Here is a 15,964-nt window from a genome sequence, read left to right on the forward strand (position 1 = left end):
AGATTTGCCACAAGTGTATCACAAGGTGCAAATGAAAAGCCACCTTAAATTATTAAAAACTCCTCTTGTCATACTAGTAGTGGCTTCCAAAAGCCATGTATATACTGTATATGTGTATATACAGTATATACTATACGATATTCTATACTGTGAAAAACAGCGTCCTTTCACAGAATGTCAAAATGTCAAAAGCATTAGAGAAATACAGAAAAAATATGTTGAAATCAAAGAGGTAATGAGTATGGATGTTACGGAAGTGCATTAAAATCCACTAAACAAGCTCATCTCTCACTATTCAGAGTGGGTGAGTCTCAAAACGGCAGTTTTCTGGGTGATGACGTTTGAACAGCTGCTTTGCGGCTTCCAGTTGGCAACAGAGCGAGATGGCTGACTAAACCTGAACTCCTGATAGTAGAGCAGAATTTTCCCCTAAAATTCAAATAAATACTTGATTTGACAACTTCTCGTTTACACAGTATGTCTGGGAGTACAAAGAAGGTAGTCTCAGCACAAGAAGAAGAAAAGCATGCTAGCACGAATAGGGAACATGGCGGTGGAGAAGTAGCAGCCTTTGCTGGTCCCTACATGGGGAAATTAAGTTAATCAGCCGACAAATCAGTAACTTAAAGGCCAAACTAAAGTCGGACCCTGGTTCACTTTAAGGACAATTTTAATAAAACTATGAAAGAAGACCTAAACGCACATAAGCAGGACATTAACCAGCAGCTAGCGAAGGCTAAGAAAGCCGTACAGGACGACACCCTATACTCAGCCTTCAACCAAGTGATAGTAGTTGATGGTCACCTGGTGCACCCTAAAGCTGAGCGGACCTACCCGTGCTTTCTAATATTGAACGATAGGCTTTATCGAGTGAGTCGTGACACTTGCACAAAGGAAGAACACGAAAAGGCGCCCTAGATCTGGTCCAGTAAACGGAGCAATGCCAGATGGCGTTTGTGCAGGTTAAAGAAAGTTTTCTTTTCCTGCACAATCCTAACTTTTCCCCCTCTTTCATCCTGCAGACGGACACCTCAAAAAAACGGGCAGGTAAAGGGGGTTGACCGCCTGATCGTGTACATCAGCCGGAAGTTGACCAACTGGGAAATGACATTCAGCACTGTGGAGAAGGAGTGACTGGCTTTCCGGTGGGCTCTCCTCGTTATTACCTCCTGGGACACTCATTCACCCTCTGCTGAGACCACGCCCCGCTGCAGTGGCTCCACTGCATAAAGGATGCCAATGCCCAGATCACCAGGTGGTAGCTGGCTTTGCAGTCCTTTAAGTTCAAGGTGGTCCATAGGTCGGGATGCAGATGGTTGTGGCCGATTTCCTCTCCCCACCACCCAACTGAGGCCGGGTGGTGGGGATGTGTGACGGGGGTGTGGTCTCTGGCTCAGCTGCAGTGGAGGGGTGCAGTGGGCTCGAGGGGCAGTGCCAGGGAAGCTGAGGGTCAGGTGGAAGCGATTTCATGAATGAACACTCCCTTAGGAGGTGTGCATGCAGAGACAGCTGGAAAGCTGTCCAGAGACCAGGAAACTCTGTGGCTGAGCTGCCCGGAGGAAAGCGTCTAGTGTTTGACACACTGTATAAATAAAACTGTTGCAATATAACAGAATGCTGTGTGGGTCCGTAGTGTGTCACATAATGTTTGTGCATCAGATTAATGACACAGAAAATGATGATCTCAGCTGTGCTGAAGTAATTTCAATGCTACCTCAATAGGTAGTCAGCTCTACTGTTGGGTAGAAATCAGATTTGAACTGGGATGACTGAAACTCATAGCAGGGTATCCACTAGTTCTAAGAGGGGTCCTCAGTGAGTGTGAGCCTCTCCCCCTCATTTGGCAGTAGGGCTAAAGACCCTGAAGGTAGCGTATTAACCTTTCCGTGGAAGTCAACTAATATAAGTTGGTTAAGTGTTTAATAAGAAAATGTAATAAAAATAAAGTACACATCAGAAGTTTCTAATGTTGCAAGCAAGTGACTGTGAAAGCAGCGAAAAGAAAGCTGAAAAGGTTGCATGTCAAATGCAGCAGTTCAAATCAGGCTTTAAGGGAACCTTATTCACTACTGCAGATGTTGCAATAGGAGAAACTGAGATTTTTAAATTCTGTCAAAATCAAAGCATCACTGATGAACTTGCAGCTCTTGCAGCAGTCACACTGTCTTTTGGAAGCGCTGGACTAAACACCGTACTTGCAAAGTCTGCAAAAAGGACAGAATTGTTAAATGGACTGATTCTTATATAGCGCTTTTCTACTCTCCTAGAGCACTCAAAGCGCTTTAAACAACATGCCACATTCACTTACTTCTATGCTTTTAAGTGCTTTCTAACAAACATTCACACTCTGACGGATGCACTGGAGATCAACTTGGGGTTAGTATCTCGCCCAAGGATATTTGGCATGCAGACTGGTGGAGCCAGAGCTCAAACAACCAACCTCTCAATCAGCAGATGACCTGCTCTACCTCCTGAGCTACAGCCACTTTTCGGGTGGCCACTTTTCAGGGCACTGAAAAGTTTTACATTAAAGAACTTACATTAAAGTGTCAGCACCAGGCTGATAGTGAAAATAAATTTCAGTATTTTTATTTCTTCAGTTATATGAAACATGGTATATTTTGGATTAATATTACTGCTATATGTATGGGTTTGGGGTTTTTTTGGATTTTTTTGCTGCAAATATTTATATGCTTTGCACAATTTGAGCCAAATTCATTACAGAATTATATCATATTGTGTGAATGTTTTGTGCTTATATCATCTCGGCTGTGACAGACCCATATATGCAAAAATCAGCTTGTTAAAGGCTCTCACATCTTTTACAACTGACTTAAGATATGAAATGCATGATTTTCTCACCCCATGTATTTGTCTCCTTCATAAATAATATTATATACATATACATATACACATATATATATATATACATATATAGAAGGCATCGGTGGGCAAGAGACGAAAACAGGGTGTTGTTGGAATGCTACTACGCAAGTAACCCTGGCGGAAGGGGTTACATGAATAGGATGAGGGACCTATGGATTCTTCGATACCCAACATCCACAATGACGGCGAAACAACTAGTAGCTCAGTGTTCCAACATTCGAAAGAAGAGACTGCTCTCACAGCTAGAGATTGACGAGGTACAACATAAATGCTACGGCAAGGAGGAGTCAGGACGCCAGGTCACGGGGGAGATATCATCACCCCCACCCGAGATTGGGTACACAGCCCCAAGTGCGATAGGAGAAGGATCGTTGAGTGCGAGAGGAACTGACCTGAAAGATAGGATCATGGCCAAGCTTGAAACCTGGATCCCCCATAGCCGGTTACCAAGATTACGTGAAATACCCTCAGAAGGTCTGCTAGATGATGTTAATGCAGCACTACGGATAATACCTACAACCACGATTACGGACACTAACAAGCTGATCTACAATACGGCAGCAGTGATCAGTGAGATGCTTGGCTACAAGTTGAACAGCCACAAGGGGCAGTACCCTCCATGGAGAAGGAGGCTAGAGGGCAAGATCAAAGTAGCACGAAGGGAGGTTAGCCAACTAACGGAGTTGCAGAAAGGCACGACAAAGAAGGTGCATAAGAAATACAGCAAATCCATACCTGAGGCCTTGGAAACTGCCAAGCAAAGACTCACAGCCTTGGCCAGCCGCTTGAGGAGGTACACCAGAGAGATAGAAGGCACAGAACCAGCAAAGGTGTACTCTCAGTGGCAAGGGAACAATAAGAGAACAGCACCACCAAGGCTGGAGACGGAGCAATACTGGAAGAGCATATGGGAGAAGGACGCAACCCATAACGGCAATGCTCAGTGGCTAGTGGATCTGAGGGCAGACCATAGTGACCTCCCTGAACAGGGTCCAGTAACCATCACAGTGGCAGACATCCAAGAAAGGGTCTCCAGTATGAAGAGTTGGACAGCACCAGGGCCCGACATGGTTCACGCCTACTGGCTGAACCATGAAGAAGCTGACTGCACTCGTGGAGTGCAGTCAGCTTCTTCGAGTGCAGTCAGCACTCGTGGAGTGCAGCTGCTAGTTAATGAGAGACACCCGGAATGGCTAACCGAAGGTCGGATGGTCCTGATCCCCAAGGACCCCAAGAAGGGACCGGTCCCATCCAACTACCGACCAATAACCTGCCTCAGTACTACATGGAAGCTCCTGTCAGGCATCATATCGGCTAAGATGAACAGAGACATGGGTCAATACATGAGCGGGGCACAAAAAGGGATTGGCAAGAATACCAGAGGCGCAAAACACCAGCTACTGGTAGACAGAACAGTCAGCCGAGACTGCAAGACCAGACTGACCCACAGCTGGATACTGGAATGTCTAGAATTGTACAAGATCAACAGGACCCTAAGAGCCTTCATCAGGAACTCAATGGGGATGTGGCGTACAACACTAGAGGCCAACTCCAAGCCCATAGCACAAGTCACCATCAAGTGCGGGATCTAACAAGGAAATGCTCTGTCCCCACTGCTGTTCTGCATAGGCCTGAACCCCCTCAGTGAGATCATTAACAAGACTGGCTACGGATACCGACTATGGAACGGAGCAGTTGTCAGCCACCTCCTGTACATGGATGACATCAAGCTGTATGCCAAGAGTGAACGAGACATCGATTCACTGATACACACTACCAGGCTATACAGCAATGACATTGGAATGTCGTTCGGACTGGAGAAGTGTAGTTGGATGGTAACAAAGAGAGGGAAGGTAGTCAGAACTGAGGGGATCGAACTACCAGAAGGCAACATTGCAGACATAGAGGACAGTTACAAGTACCTGGGGATCCTGCAGGCGAATGGGAACCATGAAGAGGCCGCTAGGAAAGCTGCAACCACCAAGTACCTGCAGAGGGTCAGGCAAGTCCTGAGGAGTCAGCTGAACGGTAAGAACAAGATCCGGGCCATTAACACCTGTGCCCTGCCCGTGATCAGGTACCCTGCTGGGGTAATAGGCTGGCCAAAGGAGGAGATAGAAGCCACTGACATAAAGACAAGAAAGCTCCTTACCATGCATGGAGGGTTTCACCCCAAGTCCAGCAACCTGAGGCTGTACGCTAAGCGGAAGGAAGGGGGGCCGGGGACTGGTGAGTGTCAGCACCACAGTCCAGGATGAGACAACGAACATCCAAGAATACATTGGGAAGATGGCCCCAACTGACCGAGTGCTCAGTGAATACCTCAGGCAGCAGAAACCCAAGAAAGAGGAGGGAGACGAGGAACCATCATGGAAGGACAGGCCCCTGCACGGTATGTACCACCGGCAGATAGAGGAGGTGGCTGATATCCAGAAATCCTACCAGTGGCTGGACAAAGCTGGACTGAAAGACAGCACAGAGGCACTAATCATGGCAGCACAAGAACAAGCTCTGAGTACAAGATCCATAGAGGCTGGGGTCTATCACACCAGGCAAGACCCCAGGTGCAGGCTGTGTAAAGATGCCCCAGAGACAATCCAGCACATAACAGCAGGGTGCAAGATGCTAGCAGGCAAGGCATACATGGAACGCCATAACCAAATGGCCGGCATAGTGTACAGGAACATCTGTGCCGAGTATAACCTGGAAGTCCTGAGGTCAAAATGGGAGATGCCCCCAAAGGTGGTGGAGAATGACCGAGCTAAGATCCTGTGGGACTTCCAGATACAGACGGACAAAACGGTGGTGGCTAATCAACCGGACATAGTGGTGGTAGACAAACAGAAGAAGACGGCCGTAGTGATCGATGTAGCGGTTCCGAATGACAGCAATATCAGGAAGAAGGAACACGAGAAGCTGGAGAAATACCAAGGGCTCAGAGAAGAGCTCGAGAGGATGTGGAGGGTGAAGGTAACGGTGGTCCCCGTGGTAATCGGAGCACTAGGTGCGGTGACTCCCAAGCTAGGTGAGTGGCTCCAGCAGATCCCGGGAACAACATCGGACATCTCTGTCCAGAAGAGCGCAGTCCTGAGAACAGCTAAGATACTGCGCAGGACCCTCAAGCTCCCAGGCCTCTGGTAGAGGACCAGAGCTTGAAGGATAAACCGCCCGCAGGGGGCGAGATCGGTGTTTTTATATATATATATATATATATATATACATATATACATATATACACACACACACACACACACACACACCTATGTTAGAGATGGACCGATCCGATATTACGTATCGGTCCGATACTGACCTAAATTATTGGATCGGATATCGGAGCGAAATAAAAAATGTAATCCGATCCATTAAATATCACAAAAGCACCTCACAAAACTTGCGACATGGCGTAACCCAGCTCATAACCTTAGCACGTCAGAGGAGTGTGCGTCACGTGATAGAGCAGCTGTGGTGTGCCAGACATGTCTGCAGTCTGGTTGAGCATTTGGAGCTTTGCTATGTGCTTCCAAACCTGCATTTAATCTCCGAGAAAGTTATCCCAGAGAAGTAAAGCAAACGTGTAAGTTCATCTCTGAATGTTTGTAAAGCATTCCCACGTTAAGCTTAACAACCGATATATGGAGCGAGCGACTGCCTCTTCTCCCTCCCTCCCTCTCCTGTTGCTACTTCAATCATGAAACTGATCAATGATCGGCTGATCGGTTTTTCTGACACAACTCCCGTCACTCCTGTTTGTTTTTGGCCCACTTTGCACCAGAAAGAGGAAACCAGCGGATAAACAACAGCAGCATGTTTAAACTTGATAAGCTGTTGTTAGAATTTACATAATATTACTTTCTACACCAGGATGCTTTTCTACGTAGCTGACGGCTGGTAACTGTGCAGGGGCGGGTCTAGCAAAGTTTTGCCAGGGGGCCAGATAGGGCATTAATAGGGAAAGGGGGGTACAAAGACATACTTTTCTTTCTAATTGTCATGTCTAGCTTTTAATAAATAATTATCTTAATCTTACAATCAAAGTTTTCATCTGATGTAAAATGTATAGAAATCCATTATTGTATATAGGAAATATTAAGTCAAATTTATAACCTAGTAAGCTATAGTACTTTTTCCTTTGGGAAGATACCATCTGTGCAGTCTGCAATTCTGTTGAAGAAAGATGTTGAATCTATTTAATTATTGTAGAAAAATTATTGATTTCGGTGCATTTTTTTTTTACACGTGCATTAAATTAAAGTCAATTATGTAAATTAAACATCATGAGGTGGAGGGTGGGGGGTGGTTCCCTATTTTTTATTTTTTTTGCTGGGAGTTTGCAACCCTATTAGTTAGGTTGCTTAATATTTCCACTAAGTACTCTTTAAAATACCAGAATAGGAAGGATGGTGTAGGTTTAGGTTTATTAGATTGATCAGTATTGCTGAACTATGAAATATTTTGGGTACAGTGTATTTTTTGCATACAGGTATAACAGAATAGCTTTATTTTTTTGTTGTTTTTTTAAACTTGAGTATGAACTTGTACAAAATGCAGCAAGATATTTAAAAAAAATAGTTTTATTGATTATAAAATACGCTATATTGGATTTATATCAGCATCTACAGATATCCAAATTTATGATATCGGTATTGGTATCAGACATAAAAAAGTGGTATCGTGCCATCTCTAACACACACATATATATATATATCTAAATACACTTCAAAAGATGATAAAATTTGTCCCATTTGACGGCCCCACACTTTCAGCTTTGCAGTCTTTGCAGGATCCGGCCTAGGCACACCAGGTCCTTCGAAGGATGCAGTGCCTGATTTGGGACACACTTATAACATTGTTCAGCATGACCGGTTTGGTAGTGGGTAAATGGTCTGTGGTGACATATCCATGAAAGGATCTCTAAAGGCTAGGCTTTTCAGTTCAATTCAGCTTTATTAATATAGCACCAAATAACAGTCCAGAGAGAGAACCAGAGATAATAATAAGTAACTATTAAATGCTGTGTATAATCAGAGAGAGTGAAAAGAGGTGAGTTAGCAAGAAATATTCAATTGATGGGAACCCCCTCAGCCAAGTCTATTGCAGAATAACTGAGGGAGGGTTCAGGCTCCCCTAAAACAGCACTAACTATATGCTTTAAAAAAAAAAAGGGCTCGAAACCAACGCTTAAAAGTAGAGAGGGTATCTGTGTCCTGAATCCAAACTGGGAGCTGGTTCCACAGAAGACAGGCCTGAAAGCTGAAGGCTCATCTCCAATTCTACTTTTAAATATCCTGGGAGCCACACATAAGCAAATAATCTGAAAGCAAAGTGCTATATTGCTGTGATATGTTACTATGAGATCTTTAAGATAACACAAGGCCTGATTACATGCCCCGATGTTTTCAGGCACCCATACAAGCATACAGGAGCCATACAAACTACTTAGTATCATTCTGCGTTGCTGCAGTGACATTTGGGCAAACTAGATTTGTATGCCGCATCACTTTTTCACTTTAAATTCTCGGGGTGTCTTTGAGTTCAGCCATCAAACGAGATGGCATCCTTTCATTCCTGAAGCACTGAGATCTGATGTGTTTTCTAAGTGTTCCTTAAATTTTTTTGAGCAATACTGAGCTGCCTATTATACAGCTTGGGTGCAAAGGTGAAAACTTATGTGGTGGTGAACAAGAGTATGAAAAAACATTATGATCTATCTTTAGGGGATGACGGATATTTAAAGAAATTGCAACACGAATTTAGATAATTTTTTTCCATACTGATAGGGCTACAGAAAAAAACAAAAATGAAATCCTTATCTTTTGGTAATTAGACTTTTCTGACTGCTTGGACAATGGCAATAAAAATTCACTGTTCTGGATGTGAAGCCTTGCACAGTATTTCAAGATCAATTTCTTTCTCAATCTTCAGACTAGGGCTGCCACAAACAATTATTTTGATAGTTGACTAGTCACCGATTATTTTTGCTATTAGTCGACTAATCAGATCATGCATCCATTGGACGTAATACATACAGCTTATTGCACCAGCATGCATCTGCTCTTATATAACTTATCATTAGCTTACAGCTTGAAGCGTTTAAGGTATGAGATATCTAAAAATAAAGACAAGATGATAGTTTATTAAACTTTTAATGAAATTTGCAGATTGTCTCGGTGGAGTTTAATAAACTCAGCCGTCTGCTCCTTGCTCCTTAATATATAACCGGACATTGGAGTAAATTCTTGACCATGTCACACTTCTGTTTAATCAGTTTTCTGTTTGACGTTTATTCAGCTTTGTGAAAACTATAACTTTAATCTCAGCCAAACCGATTTACTCAGGAACAAATAAAACAACGAAAAAAGCCCAACAATAACATTTTTAAGTTATCTAAGTGACTTATATATCATGTTTAACCGTGGGGGAGTCTGAAAAAGATGTGCTGTTCTCGCCGGCTCTAGTAAACATTGAACCCCCAGCTAGTTATCGAGCTGGTGGGTAACAAACGTCTCCGAAAACGTCGGGGTATTTTTGCAAATATGTGATGTCTTGATAAACTCAGCAGATATTTGAAGTTTACACAGTTACATTCTCGCCGGAAAATATCTTAAAAGTTTATTTTCTGACCCAGAAAGACTGATATTAAAACAAGTAGCTGTGGCCATTGTTGGAAAGTGGAATTGGCTGGGCCGTGCTATGAATTCTGGGATAGGTTGGGCCATGAAGGATACACCCGACCCATCCTTCAAAACTGGGGATAAGGGGAACGCATTTGTCAGCCGCATTTGGAGGAGTCTTCGAACTTGGACAGCCTTTGTCGCGTCACTGTAACGTAATCGGCCAACAAATGCAGCCTCCGAAGGATGCAGCCCCTAAATTTGGACACAGCTACGATACCAGAGACTGCTTCTTCTTCTTCTTTGGCGTTTAACGGCAGCTGGCATCCTTGTACATGCATTGCTGCCATCAGTGCGTTATTCCACTCTTAAATCCTACTACTTATTCCTCTGTCTTTCAGGATCTTACAAAAGCTCAAATGACGCGTCAACTATTAAATTAGTCTAGTCGCAATTAGTGACTAGTCGACTAATCGTGGCAGCCCTACTTCAGACATACATGCAGCGAAAACCTGACTAATTCTTTAAACATACCTGAATAACAGGCTCGCCAACAGTGGCATCCTCTGACACCACTGCAGTGTAGACACTGTGGCTAAACATGGGTGGATTGTCATTTACATCTGTTAGGTCTATGTTCACAGTAGTAATGGCACTCAAAGAGGGCGTGCCACCATCACGAGCCTCTACTGTCAGGAAGTAATCTCTGCAGGTCTCATAATCAAGAGGCTGGGCAACTAAAATGGCACCTGAATAAGAGAAAGAGAAAGGGGAAGAGAAGATAATTATAGACATTTGTAATGGGTTGGAATTTCAAAATGTTAACAAACTGGGAGATTATAAATTGCTTTACTAATCTTATTGACTCCTTAAAGCAATAAGCGAGATTTGCCTTTTCACACAGCACTTCATTTATTTTATTCTATACCTACAATTGATAACAAATCACTCTCACACACCGCCGAATGCACTGACCAGTTGGAGGTCTTGTGCGGATTGTGAGAGGCTGGGAAATACCTTATAGCTATTGGATCACCTGCTCTACTTCCTGAGCTCATATTGTTGCTATAAATACTTACCATCATTATATAGTTTTTACAGCCTTGTATTTAAAACCCTTCCATTTAAACATTTGGTAAATTCTAGAAGGACCTGTGTACCATAATTAAGCATTTTTCATCCATCCATCCATCCATTTCTGCCACGTATCCAAGTTTGGGTCACGGGGGGCAGCAGGCTAAATTTAGAAGTCCCTTACCCCGGCCAACTCTTCCAACTTCCACATCAAGTCACTTCCAAGCCAGCTGACAGATGTGTTATCTCCAGCAAGCCCTGGGTTAGGGTTAGGTAGGATATGCCTGAAACACACCACCTACCAGGTGTCAATGAGGCATCCTCAATCAGATGCTCAAACCAGCTCAACTGGCTCCTTTCGAAATAGAGGACTGGTGGCTCTACTTAAAGTCCTTAAAGTGGCCGGGCCTTAGTCCATGGGGTCCGGCCGGGCACAGCCCGAAAAAGGGACATGGGCCCACCACCCGCAGGAGGCACCGTAGGGGTCGGGTGCAATGTGAGCCGGGTGGCGGCCAGGAGCGGAGGTCCTGGCAGACCGATCCCCGGCTACCAAGACTGGCAACTAGGGCAGGGCGATATGGCCAAAAATATATATCACGATATATATTTGAAAATTTGCGATAACGATATAACTGACGATATAATTTCTGCGAGACAAAATACAACTCCACAACTTTACTAGCGCAAAAAACCCTGATCCATTCATTTTACTTAAACAAGTAGGCACATTAAGCGAAACAAAGCAGTCAGATAAATCAAACTTTATTCAACTCATTCTTCTTGCTTCCTCCACTTCTGTACCATTGATTCATTAATGCTGTATTCTATCACAGCTGCTCTATTCCCATGTTGTTGCAGTATATTAATGACTAACCTTCTATTGTGGATGGATTATCTCAGTTGTTCTCCTGACTGAAGTTTGGTCTGTTTACAGCATCCTGCTATGCGACTGCATTTGTCTCTAACCATCAGGAACCTTCACATTAACTTTTATCGAGTGGATAAAAGTTAGCGTTCATCCTCCAGCTTCACTGTTTATGTTATGCTAACATAGCTGTGTCGCTAGCGATCACGTAGCACATCATTATATACCAGCTAGCCCAACTTCAGTAACCCTACAAACGTCACTGCTGTTTAGTTTCCGTCTCCATTTATGTTGGAAGTGACAGAAGAGCTGTACATTTGAATTTTTTCAGAAATCTCTCAGTCAGAACATGCTATATCATGTTTAGGTAACTAGCGAAACTAGCGAGCTAACTTCCGCTAACTTCCTGCTAACTTCTAACTCCGTTAAATGTAATGAATTCTGTTTTCATGGATGCCTGGACGTTAAACTAAATAGTTACACCTGGTAAAGTAGCAATGCTGATCATTTCATTAAAGGTGAAAGACTTTAGACAGTTTTAAACTCTCATGATGTTCGTTTGACTTCGGGACTTTAAAGGATGGAGTTTAGGACCCAGATTACTCCCAGATTTACAAGCACCTTAGTCAGACAAATACGGCAATAACGACGGCCCGCTTGCATGTTCTACAAAAAAAAGTGCTCTTTTGTGTATCTGACGGACAAACACCAAACCAGTTAAGCTGCACCATTTTTACAAAACAATTCTGGTTCATCCTTTTCCCCGTTCACATTCTCCGTTACCGTGCATTCTCCGTGCTTTTTCGGCACTGCGCATGCGTGTTTTACCCATATTCTATCGCGATATGTCATTTTCTTATCATTGCCTAGCTTTCTACCGGTATTATCGTGAACGGTATAATATGGCCCAGCCCTACTGGCAACCGGGACATGAAATGGGGAAGGAGCCTGAGCTAGTGCGTGAGGTCTGAGAGGTACCGGCTAGATATAGTCGGGCTCACCTCAACGCATGGCCTGGGCTCTGGAACCAGCCTACTGGAGAGGGGCTGGACTCTGTCTCAGTCTGGAGTTGCCCTTGGTGAGAGACGGCGGGCTGGGGTGGGTATCTTGGTATCCCCTCAGCTTGCTGCTGGTATGTTGGGGTTTCTCCCAGTGGACAAGAGGGTTTGTTCCCTTCGCCTTCGGGTCAGGGAATGGGTTGACCGTCGTCTGCGCTTATGTGCCGAGCAGCAGTTCAGAGTACCCAGCCTTCTTGGAGTCCCTGGGTGGGGTACTGGAGGGTGCTCCTCCTAGGGACGTTGTCCTACTGGAAGAATTCAATGCTCATGTGGGCAATGACAGCGAGACCTGGAAGGGCGTGATTGGGAGGAACGGCCTCCTGGATCTGAACCTGAGCGGTGTTTTGCTGGCCTCCAGCTCATCTTGGAATGGTTCGCAGCCGAGTGTGAAGCGGTGGGAATGAGAATCAGCACCTCCAAATCTGAGGCCATGGTCCTCAGCCGGAAAAGAGTGGAGTGCCCACTCTGGGTCAGGGACGAGTTCCTGCCCCAAGTGGAGGAGTTTAAGTATCTCAGGGTCTTGTTCTCGAGTGATGGGAGAAGGGAGCGGGAGATCGACAGACGGATTGGCGGCCGCTGTACCGGTCTGTTGTGGTGAAGAGAGAGCTGAGTGTAAAAGCGAAGCTCTCAATTTACCGGTCGATCTACACCCCTACCCTCACCTATGGTCACGAGCTGTGGGTAGTGACCGAAAGAACAAGATCGCGAATACAAGCGGCAGAAATGGGCTTCCTCCGAAGGGTGGCTAGCCTCTCTCTTAGAGATAGGGTGAAAAGTTCAGCCATTCGGGAGAGGCTCAGAGTAGAGCCGCTGCTCCTCCACATCGAAAGGAGTCAATTGAGGTGGTTCGGGTATCTGACAAGGATGCCTCCTGGGCGGCTCCTGGATGAGGTTTTCCGGGCATGTACCACAGGGAGGAGGCCCCGGGGCAGACCCAGGACACGCTGGAGAGACTATATCTCTCGGCTGGCCTGGGAATGCCTTGGTGTTTCCCCGGACAAGCTGAAGGAGGTGGCCAGGGAGAGGGAGGTCTGGGCTTCTCTGCTTGGGCTGCTGCCCCTGCGACCAGGCCCTGGATAAGCAGAAGAAAATGGATGGATGGATGGATGGATGGATGGATGGATGGAGAACTCAATTTCCCTCTGGGATTAATAAAGTTTCTCTGATTCTGATTATTGATTGATTCATTGTAATCTGTGTGCCAAATGGGATTCTGGCTGGGATTTCCTCACTGTATATGATTTCACCTGTAACTTTAACATAATGCCATCTGATTCTTTAATGTCCACTTTAAAACTGGGAGATGCAATCTGCATAACTGAATGAGTAACGATGACTTTGGAGCAGTTGGAAGTTGTTACAAGAGTTTTGTGTCATAGAAACAGCTGGTGGAGTTTTTTTAAGAGCATTGGTTAGAGGTGAGAGAAAGTTAAGTAAATATTCAGCTAGAACATTTACTAAAAGTGTTGCTCCTGTATGGTGTACTCTATAGTAGATCAACAGAGTGGGAGGGAATAGAAAGGAATAAATAGGAAGCAACAGGACTCATCCAAAAATATGGCCTTTCTTCTGACTAAATTAATTACAGACCATTTAAACTCTTGGAGAAGATGCTCTGTCCTCATTTTCCTGAAGTATTATGTCAGAACAACATCTCTGAAATTCTGAATTTCAGTGATGCTTTAGACATTATCATAGTACTGAGACTGTACTTATGAGGTTTACAAATGAACTACTAATATAGATGAATGCTCTATTTTTGTACTACTTAACCTATTTGCAATATTTTATACAATAAACTATCAAACTTTGATAGAGAGACTGCAGCACAGGGTTGGTAATTCTGGGAAAGCTCTGAAGTGGCTCAGATCACATTTGTTACCATTGGTGACATTGAAAGTAGCCAGTTGAGTTGGTTTAGGTATCTGACTAGGATGTCTCCTGGATGCCATCTGAGTGATGTGTTCCAGGCATGGAAGGATCCCTGCCTGGGTTGACATGCTAAAAACATGATATCTCTTGACTGGCCTGGGAATGCTTCAGTGTTCCCCCAGATAAGCTGAAGGAGGTGGCTGGGGAGAGGAAGATCTGGGCTTCTCTGCCCCAGTGACCCAGTCCCGGATATATGGAAGAAAATAAATGGATAGACGGATTTTACGTATGACTTTTGAAGCCCTTCATGGCCTCACCTCAGAATATTTAGTGGAACTACAGTTCCAACCACTCCTGTATCAACCAGTGTACAGTCTTAGATCCGAAGGCAGAAACCTGCTAACTGTTCCCACCTAACACGTAAACCAATCTGCCATTAGAGCTCCTCAGTTGTGGAATGGCCTGCCTGACCTCAACTCATCGGTGAATTATCTTAGCTTTTTTTTTCTCTCTATTTCAAATATGTATATATATATATATATACACACACACACACAAAACAGACCCAGCACGCCCCTGTGGGCGGTTTGTCCTTCAAGCTCGGGTCCTCTACCAGAGGCCTGGGAGCTTGAGGGTCCTGCACAGTATCTTAGCTGTTCCCAGGACTGCGCTCTTCTGGACAGAGATGTCCGATGTTGTTCCCGGGATCTGCTGGAGCCACTCGCCTAGCTTGGGAGTCACCGCACCTAGTGCTCCGATTACCACGGGGACGACCGTTACCTTCACCCTCCACATCCTCTCGAGCTCTTCTCTGAGCCCTTGGTATTTCTCCAGCTTCTCATGTTCCTTTTTCCTGATATTGCTGTCATTCGGAACCGCTACATCGATCACTATGGCCGTCTTCTTCTGTTTGTCTACCACCACTATGTCCGGTTGGTTAGCCACCACCATTTTGTCCGTCTGTATCTGGAAGTCCCACAGGATCTTAGCTCGGTCATTCTCCACCACGTTGGGTGGATGTTGGGTATCGAAGAATCCATAGGTCCCTCATCCTATTCATGTAACCCCTTCCGCCAGGGTTACGCCAGGTACGAACGCAGATCCACTGAGCGCTCAACACAGCATCGTCAGAAGAAAAGTTGATAAAATAAATTAAAAATTTTGTATTGTTCGATACATATGCGTACCGAACCGAAAGCACTGTATCGAACGGTTCAATATCGATATGAGTATTGTTGCACCCCTAATATATATATACATACATATATATATATATATATATATATATATATATATATATATATATATATATATATATATATGTACACACATATACACATACATATACACATATACAGTACATATATATATAGATATAGATATAGATATGTGTATATGTGTATATGTATATTTGTGTATACATACATGCACGCACACACACACACACACATCAAGCTGTATGCTAAGAGTGAACGAGACATCAATTCACTGATCCACACCACCAGGATATGCAGCAATGACATCGGAATGTCATTACTGGAGAAGTGTAGTCGGATGGTAATGAAGAGAGGGAAGGTAGTCAGAACTGAGGGGATCGA

General features: G+C 44.4%; 1 protein-coding gene across 7 annotated transcripts in view; it reads right to left on the bottom strand.

The window, feature by feature from the left end:
* Nucleotides 1-15,964, bottom strand: part of fat3a (FAT atypical cadherin 3a) — a 183,660-nt gene that overhangs the window by 48,068 nt on the left and 119,628 nt on the right. For all 7 annotated transcript variants that reach the window (XM_013267033.3, XM_025897978.1, XM_025897979.1 and 4 more), the window contains one exon: nt 10,032-10,246. In XM_013267033.3, the coding sequence (XP_013122487.2) occupies nt 10,032-10,246 (215 nt within the window). The remainder of the gene's footprint in view (nt 1-10,031; nt 10,247-15,964) is intronic.

This window comes from Oreochromis niloticus, linkage group LG14 (genome assembly GCF_001858045.2).
Source record: "Oreochromis niloticus isolate F11D_XX linkage group LG14, O_niloticus_UMD_NMBU, whole genome shotgun sequence".
Lineage (NCBI taxonomy): Eukaryota > Metazoa > Chordata > Actinopteri > Cichliformes > Cichlidae > Oreochromis > Oreochromis niloticus.